A 15,814-nucleotide genomic window follows, 5' to 3' on the forward strand; every position below is an offset into this window, starting at 1 on the left:
GAGGCTCGCTTCCCCTGTTTTTCGCCCGTATTTCGATCCCCACTACTATTCCCCTCATGCGTGCTCATGCGCGTTCGCGAAGCTCTCCGCAGCGCTATGGTCCCCACCATGTTCGCGTCGTCCCCACTTTCCGGCCGAGGGAAAAGTTATGGCACCCCTGCCACGTGCTCCTATGTCTTCTTAACCTTCTTAATCCTGATGTGCCCACACGATCTGATGATGTTCACCACAATCGGAAGGATCGGAAGGAAATTCAATTCAGAAGATCGCATGTAACGTAACCTCCCGAATATATATGTAATAAAATCATTGAGCTCTATTGTACTACAATGGCTAAAAGTAAGTACGAACAGACTTTATTTAGATATCTACGATACAGTCTTTAAAAAAATTATCCGTTAACAAATACGTTCGTAGTATAATGAAATAAATCTCTTATGTAATAATACATATCTATGAGCGGACCTAGGTCTACGTAATTATACATAATTCCCACATATTTGAGTACATAATGGATTTGTAACATAATATTTTATATTTTGTTCGTAAATAGTTTGCTAATGTACAAAACATAATAAAAAAAAGTACTTTTTGGTTTATTTTGTTAGCCCTATTTTAAACTTATTTTATTTAAGGTTTTCTATTAAATTTTGTTTCATTCATAGTATGAAACAAATTCTCCATTTTATGAACAACTTATAAATACTCTTACCTATACTCTATTGATTACAAAAGTATTCGTATTAATACGGTTTACAAATACTTGTCTAAAATAAATATTACATCCATTACATGAATAAATGATAGACATAATTTATAGTGGTGATGCGAAACAAGGTATATAAGAGAATGTCTGAAAAACGTGTTCATTACTTATTAATTAATTTCTGTTGATTTACTGCCGTACAAAGTGGATTGTTCCTCTTGCTCTTTAAGTTTGTTTAATCTCTGAAGCTCCGCATCTCTCGCTCTATGTAAATATTTAAAGAAAAAGATCAATACTTAAATGTCAATTGTGTTAAAAATTTATAAAATAAATTAAATTTAGATAATCTCAATACCTGTATAGTGCTTCCTCCTGCTCTCTTTCCTCTCTTTTCTTTTTCAGAACTCTGTATGCCACGAAAACAATTAGGAGTAAAACTGGTATTAGGCAAGCGAGTACTATACCAGTCGTAATACCCGCCTGACGAGAACTATACTCTTGTTGACCTGTGTGATTTTCAATCAAATTTATAGGATTAATATAAGCTAGAAATAAGAATTCTATTAACAATCATGTGTAATCAACAAGTTGGCACAATCAATCAATCAATATTAATAAAGGAGAATAGAGGTGAAAGGAGGCAAATAATAAACGAAACTAACATTTTTAGGTGGAAATTTCCATTCCACTGAAAAATTGAAGGCTATTTAATAGTTCAAATATTTCTATTAACCATGAAGAGTGAATGCATGTGGAATAGAAATTTCCTTAATATATTTAAAGGTGTAGAAAAATTTATTAAACTTGTATAATTACATTAATAACTGCTTTATAACAAACTTCCTCTTTTTCAATTATTAAAATTGACACTGCATTTTAATGCGCGTAAACATTTTATGATATGAGTTACACTTTATCAAAATATATGAAACTTAATTATTTGCATTTCAATTATACAATTATATACATATATATAATTCCGTATTGTAAATCGAGAACATTTCTATTCCACAGCAAAAATACACATATTATGTACATAATTGAATTCCCACATTAACGTACAGTGTGAAATTTTTATCCGTTTCCCAAAGGGCGAATTTCATTTTCGGCACGGTGTCTATCGCAAGTGAATGCATTCTCAAATTATGAATATGACTAATTGTGATCGAAAAGATAAAGATCCAGATAAAGGTCAGTCATGAAATGGATTGTTCGAAGCGATTTTAGAGATGGATCGAATGAACTTTTGGAATGTCAAGTACGCGCGTATATCGTGTGAAAGTTACATCGAGTTTTAGATATCCCACAAGAACCATGTTAGCCAAGCCTACAGTGTCAGATTTTGTCCATTATCCATGTTTATCAGATCCTTTAACCAGGATGGATACAGAATTGAAGCAGTATCTACTACTCTATAAAGAATATGTACTTAGGTCAGCATCAGATTGGCAGAAGGTGCCAATGCAGATCTGTTTCCATTCAATGATGATCTATATATATCAAAATTCTGACAACGCAGGCTCTACTTCCAAAATGGAAGCTAAACGCGGATGCAGATAGCTACGGATCTGTATCAGCATCTCCTGTCAGTCAGATGATTTTGCTAACAGGACAGTTAATGACGTATTTCGGATTATCACTACACATCGCTCTCTTTGTTAGGACTTCCGGTTTTCTGAATAGAGTTCGTTGTACTTTTTTCTGAATCTCTTGGCGATTGAGGCTCTTTCAAGTCAAAGTCTTTGTCTTCGAAATCGACATCTGGTCTGTTCGGTAGGGGCTCGTGAGTACGATAAACTTTGTCATAGGAATGGGGTTTTTTTATCGAACTAGGGGCAGTGCTGGTATCGCTAGCAGGTGATACAGCTCTATCGTAGGTTTTCAACGGTGTGGTCAACGTGGAATCATTGTCAATGCCGGAACCGCGCTCGGAATAACGCCACGATTTCACCGAACTTTCTTGCCTTTGATTCTTTCGTATATAAAGGAAGGCGCCAGCGACACATGCCGTTACGGGGATTAAAACAGCACAAATAATACCCATTGTCGTCCATGCTGTACGCTGGGCATACTCGACCTGACCTGTATTTGTGCAATATCAAACAACCTGTTATTTTTCTTTCAGATCGCTTCAAGACCGTTTTGTAACGCGAGTATCAATGATTGTTCTAAAAATTTGTAAGTTTGACAAAAAATTGACAAAAGATAGAAAACTGACACGAAGGGAAAATAACGTATGAGAGTGTACAATGCCCAATTATGTATGTATGAATATGTAATAAAGCCCCTCCACTATAATCCTCCGCATTATGTCGAAATGATTGAATTTGAAAGTTTCATTCTAATTTTAAGCAACACACGCACATATATATATATATATATATATAAATTTCTAAACAAATGTCTGTTAATTATTATCATATAATAATTCAAATACTTACGCAAACATTCCGTATATCCGTATTCTGGTACATTCCAACGACCTTCCGGTGTGCAGACACGTCGTTGATCACCAATCAATATGAAGTCCTGATTACATTCGAAAGTTACTTTCGTACCCGGTACGAAAAAGAAATTACTCTTTCGTCCGAAACGTGGTGTTTCCAGTACGCCGCACGACACAACTGAAACAGAGGAATTGAAGTGTAAATGAAACTATTAAACTTTACATTTGTCGTCATTTAAAAATGTTTGGTATTCACTTTGTTCTTTCATATTCGCTTCGACTATTTTCGTGTACGTATCGTAATAATTTTTTGTAAAATGTGCCAAATCACGATTGAGCGACATTGCGTAGTCATATCTGCATTGATAATTCTCTCCACAAAGATCGTAAGCTCGTTGTATGTCAGTTGACCTACAACAGAACGACGCAAGAACTTATTTTTAATAAATTATTCAATATGTACTCCTAGCTACAAATACTAGAAATAATCATCTGAAATTAAAAATTTTCAAATCAGCGACCAGAACTATTCTGACAATCCTCTGATAGAAGAAATTATTTGTGCTGGATGTTCGGCTACTGGTGGGAAAAGTTTTAATGGGTAATTCTTCCAGCCAAAATACGACAAAAATCAAGAAAAAATTATTTTTAAATCTAAATAATACACGTTTTAAGCATCTAGAATTTTGTTAAAAAATACGACAATCACCTATTAGTAGGGTTCAATATCTCCTCAGGGTCTTTTCGCCATTCGGGTTCGAATGTTTTATTCGAATAATAGCTAGCTGTTCGACCAAACTCTCTAGTAAACAGTGCACCTCCCTTCAAGTTGTCTACTTTGTCCTCCAACATCCAATGAATGGCAAAGTCCTTATGAACTGCCTCGAAATGGTTTAAATTGGTTACGGACACTTGTTGGCCATCCGGACTTATCAAGTCATCGGCTACGTCGAAGTTCCATTTACCAAACAACCCTTTTGTCTTATTCTAGACAGAATAAGCAAATGATAAATAATGTTGATTAATTTATAGACTTTATCATTATAACATTTAAACATAAAAATCTTGCAGAATGCGATACGTAAAAATGATTTAATAATATACGTACTAAATAAGACCATGGTAAAAAGGCTCTGACCGACATATACCCTTCATTTTCAACCACTTCAATACCAGCACCTGTGTCGAACATGATGATTACTTCGCTTTGATTTAAGATACTGGTGGGTGTATAAACGACTACTCCGGTGAAATGTTGAACTTTAAGAGCTGGCCTGTCGAAGTAGACACGACGACTATTTGCAAAAACATCCAGACGATATCTCCATTGAGAATGTTTCGGTCTTATCCGAACTTCTATTGTCTCGGAATTGTTTCCTCTTGCTATTTTAAGAAGAAAAAAGTATAAAATGTACATATTTCCGATTAAAAGAATCATATCCATTTTACGTCCTTACGTGCTGCATTTTAATTACCTGCTACAGACGTCAGTTGTGTTGCTCTAACTTCACCATATATATTATTGGGTAACTGTTCAAATCTGCCTTGCACGTCCAGTTTATCTTTTAAATCATTCACGCGCACCAGAACAAATTCTCCTTTACCGTTAAATGTGTACGACAAACCGTCGAATGTAACGATATGAGGATCACCGAACGCAGTCGCCACGCCTGGTGACTGATAAGCGATGCAATCTTGAGTCGGTCGCCTTTCAAATCTAAAGGTCTCACAACCCACTGCGTGCTCTTCTTGCCACAGGCAGCACATGTAAAACGGTGTTACATCGTGATACCAATGAGACAGGGTTGGAACCTTGTTCGCTTCATCCCACGGATAGTAGCCCAAATTATGCGATCTATGAGGTCTAGAACCCCATTGCTGATCGTACGTCAACATCAAGTAACCGTTCTTATCGTAACAACATTGTTGTTCAGAACCATCCATACTGAAATTTCGGAGCATGTACTTTCGAAATTTGGAAATTGAAGAAATCAAAAAGTCTATAACATCAAATTGCAATACGATACACCGGAGATGGGGAACCTGCGGCCTCCTAATATTCTCTGTACGACCTTATTTGTCTCTATACTAAGCAAAAAGACACGTTTATCGTGCTCTTCCCAATTATCGTCACTACACATGGAATTAATTGAACTGGGAGAAGATAAAAAAATTTTGTACACCCAAAGAGGATTCCATTGAAATATGGAAAAATACAGTTGAACACCCATGCTTACGTCAACACGCTTGTCGTCTACTGTCTTGGTTTGCTACTACTTATTATTGCGAATCAGAAAATGATTGATTCAGAATAAAAAGTTCCCCACCCCTGTGATGTACTATTCCTTAAATGCATATGTCACTCACTTGGGTGCTCCAGTTCTAACACAATGATGCGCGTGCAAGTTATACATACAATCCAGATTTCCATCCTTGTCACAATCATAATCCGGAAGGAAACGACCTTTATCGTTTAACGCGTGTTTCAAAGTGCACGGACACAGGGATATCTCTGCCGCAAAATTCTTTAGGTATCTGTCATTCATGATCCACCTGTCACAAAGTCGTTGAGGCCACTTTGCTCCGTACATTCTTTCCCATTGAGGGTTGAAGTACCAAGCTAATGGAATTGGCCTACTCCATAGGACTCTACTCAAATTTTTCATTGTTATTAAAATATTTCATACAATTCGAACAACTTATGAAACTAATTACAGTCATGTACATACGGTGTGATATTAAGACCAGTTTGTTGGTACGGTTCCGTCAGATTAAGCTGAATAAATCCGAAAGTTAAATCTTGCTGAAATACATTGTTCTCGTCGCGATATTTAGCCGGTGTAACTACGTAGTAGCCCAAATTCGTATACGATCTCTAAAATTGTTTATAGAAAAGGATAATAAATAAATGTGAAGTATTACGATTAACGTACAAATTGTTTTTAAAAAGACCTCCAGAGTAGTGATGTATTCAAATTCGGGTGTAGTTTTCGTTTCACGGTATCCCCACAATGATATTTGCACTCCCGCATTTAAATTGCTGGTCAAGTTATACCGGTCCCAGGTAATTTTTATTTCTTTTGGATTTGCCTCGTGAACAGAATTCGTTACGAAAATCCTCTCGGCCGCTGTGGCTGGGGTCTCTGAAAAAGATTCATGCAATTTTCATCGAATTCTACTTCAAAAGACGATTATCCTCATATCCTATAATAAACTATTGAAATTATTACCAATGAAGTATTTTCCTTTCCAATCGTAATTCTTATTGTCGCCAACACTAATTGCAAATCGAATGTATCCTTGGGCCTTTACGAACGGTTGAACGCAAATCGCGCGGTTTTTATCAATCACGGTACCCATCACCCACACGGATTCGAACATACAACGAATCTTCTGAGTTTCATTGAAACACGGACCGGTAATATTAACTATGGTACCACCTAACATGTTTCCGCTCTCCGGTGCAAACATGAGATCCAAGTTTCTTCCAGCTAAAAAGTGTATCATCTTGCACGTGGTAGTAATATTTAATTATCTTTTGACAGACGTTCGATCTTACCGATATCCTTGTTACAAGCTCCAGGCAATATATTTTCGTCTATTCTAAATATATGACGTCCTGGAAAACCATTTACCCACCCTCTATGCGTTAAATCGCGAATCGTTGACCTCTGAGAGAATGGCTTGTATTCGTAATTTCGCGTACCGTTTCCGGCGTTGAAACCGACCTATGTAAATTATTATGAATAGCGAATAATTAACTTCGTTTGCAATTTTATAATTATAGAGAATTTTTATAAAAAATAAAACATTTATGGTATTAACTTAAAGAATGTATTTTAAATAATAACGCCTTTCATCGCCTCAGCATCCGAGACTGAAAAGGTTTCGAAAATGTTGAAACTGTATATTGATTCTGACCAAAACAATTACGGAGAATCGTAGAAATCTTATGACACGACTATTGAGTATCACCACGATATGCACTCAGCTTTCTATACATACGTATATTTTGGACATTACGTGCAATTCTTTCTGTATATTCGATCTTCTCATAAATGCACGAAAGTCTAATTATAATAGCCCGATGAACGCAACACGATACGTGTAAATTAAAAAGGCATGCACATAAATACTGGTCAACTTACATATGCTGGAACTCCACCTTCTCCATTCGTAGTATCACCGCCGGCTTCCGTATGACTTGTCCACTGCATATTCAGATAATTGAACATTACATACGTATTCACTTCGTCAGTGACCAGAACCATTTGAAAGGTGTTCGTCTTGTAAAGCGAATTATCGATACCGCCGGTGAAAGACATGTTTTTCCACGTCACTATAACTGCATGTTTGGGATCAAAGGCCTCGGTACCAATAATACCTTCGCGAACATCCCATTTAATACGCTCCCGCATTTCAACACCAAACTTGTCCTTCCTCCCTTGTAAATCTCTTTCCATCCTAAAATACCGGTAGTAAGCAATTTTAATCGTAATTCACAACGTACAGTGTACGACTCTGCGCTCTCTTCATTTACAATAACGTTCAACGAACCTAAAGTATACGCCCGGTTTTCTTTTATCACTATCCGTCGGCCTTATCATTCCTATGCGACATTTGCTGAAAAATATACCTATGAAACTGGGATCGTTTTTCTTCGGCCAATCCTTAACCGGAAATACGAGCGGATACGTATAGTGTACCGGTGGATCGCTAAATTCTAAGAAACCGTTCATAGACACCTAAAATGCATGACGTAGTGTTTTTAAAGCGAGGATAATCTTTTAATATCGTTAGATCAGATCAATTAATAGTTGTCGATGGTTCGATAAGAGAACGAAAAATGAAGACATACTCTGGTATAATTGAATCGGAAGCCAAAGAAGGGAAGCTGAAAATTGAAATTTTTATGTATTTGAGGTGTCGAGGCTTGGATATCTTTTTGATAGTCGCCTTCATCGTTATCGCCGCCTTTATCGAAGTACCAATACATGAACTCCGATCGAATTTGTCTTAGTTTAGCCTCTGTTATGACATAGTTCGACTGTGAATCATCCGAACGAGGCGCATATCTGTATGCTTCCGGTGAATCAGAATCTGCAAACGTAAATCCCGGTATTTCATCATCTCACGATTTGTTCATACGTACAACGTATCAAGTACCCCTATTACTCATAAGAAAATCCGTAAATTTTCAAGTCCAATAATTTTTGTCGGGCGTTATTTTTTGTAATATTTTCTGTCGACATTACAGCAATAGCTTCGCGAAGAAAATTAAAAATACAACAAAAATTTATACAACCGGTGACACAATCAATCGAATCGAGCCAGAAGTAAGGGTAGAGATCAATTTTAATCAAGATATCGGACGGAGAAGTCATGGTGGTAAGGACTGAATGATTCATCTACGATTTGTACTAGAACGGGTAACTGATAAAACAGATAAGGACTGATTCGTTCGTTTGTCCGTATAGCAACGTAATGACTATCATTCGAGCTTTAAAGCAAAATTATAAAACATTTTCGACCGAAGCAAGAGCTGAATGAAGGATATTCTAAAAGAAATAGACATTTAACAAGAAATTTAAAACTTGAAATAATTTCAATCGAGTCTAAACGAATTAGACAGAAAATATTAGTCACGCCCATCGATATCAAAGATACTCACCGTACAATAGATACTTTCCAGTTTTCTCCTTATCCATTTTACCTGCAATATTTTCATCGACTTCTTTGGTGACTTCATCTTTCTCTTCGGGAACATCATCGGCAATGAGTGGAACTTCGTCCTCTTTAGTTTCTTCGGCCCCTTGCTTATCATCGTTTTTAATTCCATCCTTCATCAAATCCGCTATTTCAGACCTAGGTTGGAACTCTTTGTATTCTTCCAATGATGTTTCTTTATCATTTTCGGCACTTTGTGTAGAGTCCAATTCTTTATTCTCCTTATCCTCCAGTCCGTAGGCATTTTCGAACGTTTGACCTTCGATTTGGCCCGATACGCGGTCGACCAACAAAATAAAAGAGCACCAAAGAACGATAGATTTCGATGAGGCGAAGACACGGCCGAGATTGGGCTCGTACCGCATGTTTTTTTTTTTTTTTTTTTTAATTGAAGCAATTACCGATTTCTCTGATTTACCGAAAGAGACTGAACCTGGTTCAGAAGAGGTGCTACGATAACGGTACTGATATCAGTTATATCGTGATAACACACAACGGTTATCTCTTTACTACAGGTGGATAAGGTAACGTTGAAAATCTGAACGAATGAAACGAACGAAGGGCCAGTGCCCTACATTCGAGGGAACGAATGCTCTTTAAACAACGCAAAACTAGACGTATGGAATTTTATTATCAGACACACACAGAATGTAACAGTTCAGTTTCTTCGGTTTTAGGGGTATCGCGTAGCGGATGTTAAAAAACAACAGCTTCTTACGTAGGACGTTTATTGTATTTCTGGTACGAAGACGTATTATTTACAAAAGAAGTATGTTTGCGATATTTTTACGTTGAAAGTGCTGCAGTGGATCATACTATTTTTAGTTTGGTAACTAACGCGTTTCACAATAAAGCGTACACTACACGTACGTAACACTGTCTGAAAAAGTAATTTAAAGAAAGGAAATTTTTCTGCTAATCGTGTTCTACAAAATAGTAATAACCATTAAGGAATTATAGCACATCTGTTTTTATCTTTGAGTACTATACGTTAATCGTTTTATCTAGTCTCATCTAAAATTGCACGGCGTCTGATTTTCATGAATATTTATTAAAATCCTAAATATAAGAAATTACCAGGCTTAAAACGTACCGATCTATAAATGCAATGTATGACAAATGTACATATGAACATTAATAGATGTACCTGAACAATGCAACAATTTGCACTTGCTCTCGCTTAAATTTCTTTTCTCCTTCGCAATGTTCAGTGAACCATCGACATCCCAATAGAGATTTTGCAAAATTCTTAAAAGTTAGTCTTGTCTCCACTTTGTTTTCATCTTTTGTACTGCAATTGTATCATCTCGTAATACCAATATTGTCACAAACGCTTGTAAAGAAACTACGTTACACATCTTTTACGTTGCACAGTATTTGTAAATATTTCACGTTTCGATCAATAACACAGTATCACAGAAGAGACCTATGAAAGAAATTAAAAAAATACACAAATATATCAAAGAAACGTTCCTATAGTTTCGTTCTTCCAATACGTGGATATTTCTCTTTGTGATTTACAGCAGTGATTCGAATACAACATCGTGGACATGAACTATACGCTTGATCATTAAGTGAAACATTGTTTTCGTAACATTTTATTCGAATGAAACAACGCGTTCCGACTGAGACGTGATAGTTTTATTAACATTACGAAGACGAAGAATTATCTCCATTACTGTCTAGATACCCGCCCGAACCGTTTACGACGAACGACGTTCCCAAACCGTACAAATGACCACAATACTTCGCATCGTCGATATTATCCTCGAAAAACATCTGAAACAAAAAATTATTGACCATTCTCGCCGATAAAAGCCGGTGACAAACTGTTATTTACTCAAGTCATTCGTATACCTCCCGCATCTTAAAGAAAACCATTCCCGTAAGTAACGAATCAGATCCAGCTTGATGCTGCGGTCCAACTCTTTGAATCTCCAATTGTTCCGCTACTTCTTGTAGGCCTCCTTTCAAATTTTTGCAAGATTTCATTAAATACTGTAAAACGATACACATTAGAATCGGGCGTACACATACTTCTCATCGTAACACACGCTCGCGTAGAACGATACTAGCAAAAAACATACTTTTACATCGTATATCGTTGGAAAGTATATCCTAAGGAGTTCGAAAAACTCACTTTCCTCTTGTGGTAAATTTTGGTCTGTAAGAAGTTTCAGTAGATACCCAAAGTCATAACCAGAGTGAAAGGACAGCCACTTAATATCATCGACGAGAACGATCCCCGATGTCATCAATAATTCGGCAAAATCTAACGGATCGATACCCTCTTCTTCGTGCTTCTTGAACTGTATACCACTGTTTTGCAGCATGTCTATACTATCCTGCGCATACATATCTTCCCTGGAAAATCAGTCGATAAGAAACACGTCGTACTCAACGGCGCCGTGCTCTTCACACCGAGCCATACTCACTGTAAATTAAATTTGAAATTAAATTGCCACGTCGTGTAACTACCACCAGGCGTGTTTCCCGATTCGTCGAGAAACGTGAGACCAAGTTGAATTATCCGCAAGAGATCTACGTTACATCGTAACAACTGATACTGATAATCAGCGCTAGTCCTGAACTCGCCTGTGACAGTGAACGCGATCAGCGAAACAAGTCACGACGTCATACAATCACGACGTCAAGACTCATAAAATTATATCATTATTTCATTCTATTTTACCAATGGGTCTAGCGACTACTCCAGGGAATTCAGTGTCCATTGCAATATACTGATACTGCTGTACGACTTGGCGAATCGTACGAAACTCTTCCTCGAGATTGTGACCCCAAACATCTCGGATCCCACACTCTTCATTACTGGGCATAGTCGCCCCACCCTTCTGCTGCCCTATGGGGTTAGTTCCTCCTACAAAAGGTTTCACAACTTCGTTATCGTTCTACTGGAAACAAATCGAAAACGAAACGAATCAACGGGCGACAATCATCAAAGTCTCAACTCAGGTCATAGAAATAGAACAAACGTACATCGTGTACATTTCGCTTTCACTACCGAACGAACAGTACGAAGCTATCGATACATCTCATCAGGAGCATCGGGAAAAGAACATTTTTGGTCGGTACCGTTCGTACATACGCTCCATTCAATCGCCTCGAGTAAGCAATAGTTCTCGAACAACGGAAAACGTTTGCACGGGTACAGACCAACCACAAATAAAAAAAACGTTAAAAAATCGTCAACCGTACGACCAAAAAGCACGTCGTCTATACAATCGCATCACGCAAGGGAAACAAAATTTTATTGCCTTCTCATCATCTTATTCTTACGTCGTACCTTACGACTTACAAGCTCGACGAATAAAATTCATTTAAACAAATAGTTTCACACGGTAACACGCGAACGAATCCGGTACAATAAATTCAGCTTTACTGTTCTGACTGACAGAGCCCGTAGAACGGCTCGTACAACTGCACCTTCTAGGATCTGTGCATTCTTCTGAAATTCTCTGAAAGCGCACACCTTTTCTTGCAGCAACAGCGACCGAACGTTTCTCGGGAACTTCATCGCACGTTTTAATCTATTCTACTACTCTCAAAGAGGACTCGAATCACGTCGTTCTTCTCAAAGGACGTTCGACGTAATTTCATCCACACAAAAATCCAAAGTACTTTATCTATCTCGCTTCACAGTTCCTGCAATACGTACGTGCCATATTTATTATTCAAAGCTCACGCACGCACGCACGCACGCAATACCTTTGGTATTCGTCAAACAATCGTCATTCGACAGAACCAAGCGTACGCGTCAAGTCCAAAGTTACTCAAGGCTCGATTTTACAAACTTTGTCATTCCTGACACGAATCAAGAAGACAAGAGCTCAATAGACAGAATCACACGCAAGACAGTGCCACGACAAAAAACAGAAATATTCACACGTTCGTAACGTGCCGAACACGTACCAGTGGCCGAGGGCATAAGGTCAGATATTCTCGTCGTCACCAGGTCTATTCTTCGCGTTCGACTCTCACTGTCACAGCTTTACCCTCTTCATATCACTGTAAATACACGTCAGAAACATCAGCACTGGACAAACGAATCACTCGTTACGCGATACAAATTCGATCTCGAAAAGACAGTCCTCATCAGACATCGCGTACACGTAAAAAAAAAAAAAATCAAAGAACGTAAACCGACGGAAATTCAACGGTCGACAAAACACCCGAGAGGTTATGAATCCGCGCAAACAAGTACTGCCTGTTCGCGCTAGACACGCGACAAACAGAAACATAAAATCGTATCATCGACAGGAGGCACGTGAGAAAAACACGTTTCAATCGCGAGCCATCACTCGAAAGACCGTGAAACTCTGAACAGACACGAAATTCATACGACAGGTTATACGCGAACCAGATAAACAAAGAGGATTCGTTGGAAGGGACACGAGAGGAGTAAACGTCGGAACATACCTCTCGGTACGCACGTTCTTCCACGGAACGTTTTACGACGCGTCAAGCAAACGGAACTGTACGAGACGCTGGTACGCGCTTTTTCTTCAAATCCTCCGTCAGACCGCGAACAGGTCAAACGAGCGTCCAAACTCGAAGCAGGAATCTCCTCTATCCTTCTACGGGTCTATAGAACGAAGTCAGCGCGCCAAAATTGCCAGGGCAGACCGAGCGGACCTGTTTGATTTTGCTCGCAAAGTCGCTAAGATCACGGATCAAGAGGCTCGTCAGAACGGTCACCTCAGATCGGCGAACAGTCGACCGCGTCCACAACGAACGGTTCGTACACACGAAAGGACCGACGGAACTGGAAAAATCACACACAAACACGCCAATGGCAGGATCTCGGCAGGTCTGCCGTAAGATTTGACAGCAGATTCTCCAACAGAACGCACCAATCCCTGCGATCAGAAAATCAGCCAGTCTGGCAGCAGATCGGCCTGCACATCGCCCGACATCTGCCGTCAGACGCTGGTGACAGGCCAATCGTCAGTGTGGTAACAGAACGACGACAAATCCGACGCGAGGCCTGTTTACAGACCGACGGCAGGTCTCGCAGTCATTCTGCGGCCAGGGGCTGACGGCAGGCCTGCCGACAAATTGCCGGTACAACGCGGACGCAGTCAGCCGACAATCCGTCCGCAGACTCAGCTCCAGAGGGCAGAATCTGCCGGCAATCCGTCGGTAATCTGCAGGCAGACGGTCGGCTGGGACAAGAGAGAGAGAGAGAGAGAGAGAGAGAGAGAGAGACAGAGACAGAGACAGAGACAGACAGACAGACAGACAGACAGAAAGCGAGCGAGCGTTCGCTGTGACGAACTTCGAACTTTGACCGTACAGTTAGTAACAACGAAATCGAGCCAGCCACGGTGTAAAAACAGAAGGTGTGTTCTCGCGCATCCATTCGAACACCCATCTGTACACGGACACTTCCACTTGTTGGCCATTTTGGATTTCTAACCAATCACGCTTCACATTAAAACAGAGCGAATTTTAAAATCGTAAACACGTCAAAAATGAGGTACGCGGAGTGTAACAGATACGCGTGTTTGGAACAAACAACAGGTGATCGTACTTTCAACACGGTCAACGAGTGGAAGGCGCAAACAGCGACACATTCGAACACGGCGGAAGAAGACACCTTACGTTTTTACATCATGCCTAAACCATCATCTCTCTTTCTCTCTCTCTCTGACCGTCGTCTACACTTTTTCCTCAGGCGTGCTTCCTTCACGTAGTATACGCTGTAAGGTGGAAGTACGTGCCGCTAGGGGTCGGATATTTTATCCCTCGGCCGGAAAGCGGGGACGACGCGACCATGGTGGGGACCAATAGTCGGTGGGGGTATGCAGTGATTTTCACGGTAGCGCTGCGGAGAGCTTGGCGAACGCGCAGGAGCACGCATGAGGGGAATAGTAGGGGGGATCGAAAGACGGGCGAAAAACAGTGGAAGCGAGCCGGGAGGGAAAAACGACGCGTATTTTGGTGGAAATTCTGCCATCGGGACGTTCGGCGGACGGTGGAGGAGGGGGGGGGGGTCGACGGGGCGTCTCTGGTGGGCAATCGTCCGTCTGTGGTTCGGACTTTTGGGAGCGAGGGTGATCGGGGACACGGGCGAGAACGCGAGACGGAGGTGGGGATGGTACGGGGAGGGGTGCAGTCGGTGGACGTTGGGAGTGTGAGGTTGGGGAGCACGAGGATGGAGGGCGATTTGGGGTGGACGCTTTGGTTGGATGTCGGAGACGGGTGGGGAAAGGGCGGGAACGAGAAGGGGGAAGGGTGAGAGGGTGAACTGTGGTGGAAGGAAGGAGAAGAAAGAAGAAAAGGAGGGGAAGAAGGAAGGGAAAAAAAGGGAAGGAAAAAAAAGAAGGAAAAGAAGGGAAGGAAAAAAGAAGGAGAAGAAAGAAGGAAGGAAAAGAAGGAAGGAAAAGAAGGGAAGGAAAAGAAGGGAAGGGAAAGAAGGGAAGGGAAAGAAGGGAAGGAAAAAAAAAGGGGAGGGAAAGAAAAAGGGAAGAAAAAGAAGGGAAAAGAAAGGAGGAAAAGAAAGGAGAAGGAAAAAGAAGGAGAGAGGAAAGGAAAAGAGTGGAGGGGGAGAGGGGGTGGGGGTGTGCGAGGGCGTGGGAGGGTGTGGGAGACGGGGAGTGTGGGTGATGGCGTGGGAGAGTGAGAGATGGCGTGGGAGAGTGAGATATGGTGTGGAAGAGTGTGAGAGGTTGTGGGAGCGTGTTGGAGAGTGTGAGTTGGGGTGGGAGTGTGTGAAGAGGGTGTGGGAGAGTGTTACGTGGTGTGGGAGTGTGTCAGTTGCTGTGGGAGCGAGTGATGTGGCGTGGGATTGTGTGAAGAGGGTGTGTGAGTTGGAGTGAGAAGGTGTGTGAGAGTGTGCTTGAGTGTTGGAGGGGACGCAATGGAACTGCAGCTCTGCGGGCCGGCGAAGCCGGGCCGCAGAGCGCCAGGTTAGG

The 15,814-nt window shown here is 40.4% G+C and overlaps 2 protein-coding genes and 1 long non-coding RNA gene across 10 annotated transcripts; 1 reads left to right on the plus strand and 2 right to left on the minus strand.

Annotated features, from left to right (window-relative positions):
- Window positions 1–108: 108 nt before the first annotated feature.
- Window positions 109–1,342, plus strand: LOC113464197 (uncharacterized). The gene is made up of 2 exons (XR_003389044.1): window positions 109–339; window positions 1,109–1,342. It is a non-coding gene; the product is annotated as an uncharacterized LOC113464197 (long non-coding RNA).
- Window positions 423–9,259, minus strand: mesh (sushi domain containing 2 mesh). Of its 4 annotated transcripts, none has more exons than XM_026812737.1 (16): window positions 8,824–9,259; window positions 8,011–8,252; window positions 7,710–7,897; window positions 7,301–7,616; window positions 6,712–6,880; window positions 6,383–6,643; window positions 6,105–6,295; window positions 5,882–6,027; window positions 5,520–5,801; window positions 4,628–5,097; window positions 4,261–4,535; window positions 3,862–4,139; window positions 3,409–3,563; window positions 3,148–3,330; window positions 1,062–1,212; window positions 423–970 (listed from the first exon to the last, which is right to left on the minus strand). In XM_026812737.1, the coding sequence occupies exons 1-16, from the start codon at window positions 9,242–9,244 to the stop codon at window positions 877–879; spliced, it is 3,822 nt and encodes a 1,273-aa protein (XP_026668538.1). In that variant the 5' UTR covers window positions 9,245–9,259; the 3' UTR covers window positions 423–876. The 4 variants fall into 4 exon arrangements, 3 of the variants coding, with proteins under 3 accessions (XP_026668538.1, XP_026668537.1, XP_017878681.1); XM_026812736.1 differs by lacking the exon at window positions 423–970 and adding an exon at window positions 2,315–2,788 and having other exon boundaries at window positions 1,124–1,212; XR_003389043.1 differs by lacking the exon at window positions 423–970 and adding an exon at window positions 1,769–2,788 and having other exon boundaries at window positions 1,131–1,212.
- Window positions 9,260–9,590: 331 nt separating this feature from the next.
- Window positions 9,591–13,643, minus strand: Pop2 (CCR4-NOT transcription complex subunit Pop2). 5 transcript variants are annotated; one of them, XM_018023213.2, is made up of 8 exons: window positions 13,317–13,643; window positions 12,810–12,905; window positions 12,370–12,542; window positions 11,572–11,757; window positions 11,315–11,474; window positions 10,967–11,243; window positions 10,737–10,877; window positions 10,530–10,658 (listed from the first exon to the last, which is right to left on the minus strand). In XM_018023213.2, the coding sequence occupies exons 4-8, from the start codon at window positions 11,714–11,716 to the stop codon at window positions 10,530–10,532; spliced, it is 852 nt and encodes a 283-aa protein (XP_017878702.1). In that variant the 5' UTR covers window positions 11,717–11,757; window positions 12,370–12,542; window positions 12,810–12,905; window positions 13,317–13,643. The 5 variants fall into 5 exon arrangements, with proteins under 5 accessions (XP_017878701.1, XP_017878702.1, XP_026668540.1 ...); XM_018023212.2 differs by lacking the exon at window positions 12,370–12,542 and having other exon boundaries at window positions 9,591–10,658; window positions 13,317–13,639; XM_026812739.1 differs by lacking the exon at window positions 12,370–12,542 and having other exon boundaries at window positions 11,572–11,788.
- Between the last annotated feature and the right edge of the window lie 2,171 nt (window positions 13,644–15,814).

The sequence above is a fragment of the Ceratina calcarata genome, unplaced genomic scaffold (genome assembly GCF_001652005.2).
Source record: "Ceratina calcarata isolate Rehan_Ccalc_2016 unplaced genomic scaffold, ASM165200v1 scaffold297.2, whole genome shotgun sequence".
NCBI classification, from domain to species: Eukaryota; Metazoa; Arthropoda; class Insecta; order Hymenoptera; family Apidae; genus Ceratina; species Ceratina calcarata.

Bases quoted from the DNA above. Each gene is read 5' to 3' on its own strand.
- mesh (XM_026812736.1), bottom strand. From the start codon at position 9,244: ATGCGGTACGAGCCCAATCTCGGCCGTGTCTTCGCCTCATCGAAATCT. The intron at 7,898-8,010 runs GTATGTCTTCAT...CATGCATTTTAG, and splicing joins TCCGATTCAATTATACCAGA to GTGTCTATGAACGGTTTCTT. The intron at 6,296-6,382 runs GTAATAATTTCA...AATCTTTTTCAG, and splicing joins GAAAGGAAAATACTTCATTG to AGACCCCAGCCACAGCGGCC.
- Pop2 (XM_018023212.2), bottom strand. The intron at 11,244-11,314 runs GTGAGTATGGCT...CTGATTTTCCAG, and splicing joins AATTTCAAATTTAATTTACA to GGAAGATATGTATGCGCAGG. The intron at 10,878-10,966 runs GTATGTTTTTTG...ATCGTTTTACAG, and splicing joins CAACGATATACGATGTAAAA to TATTTAATGAAATCTTGCAA.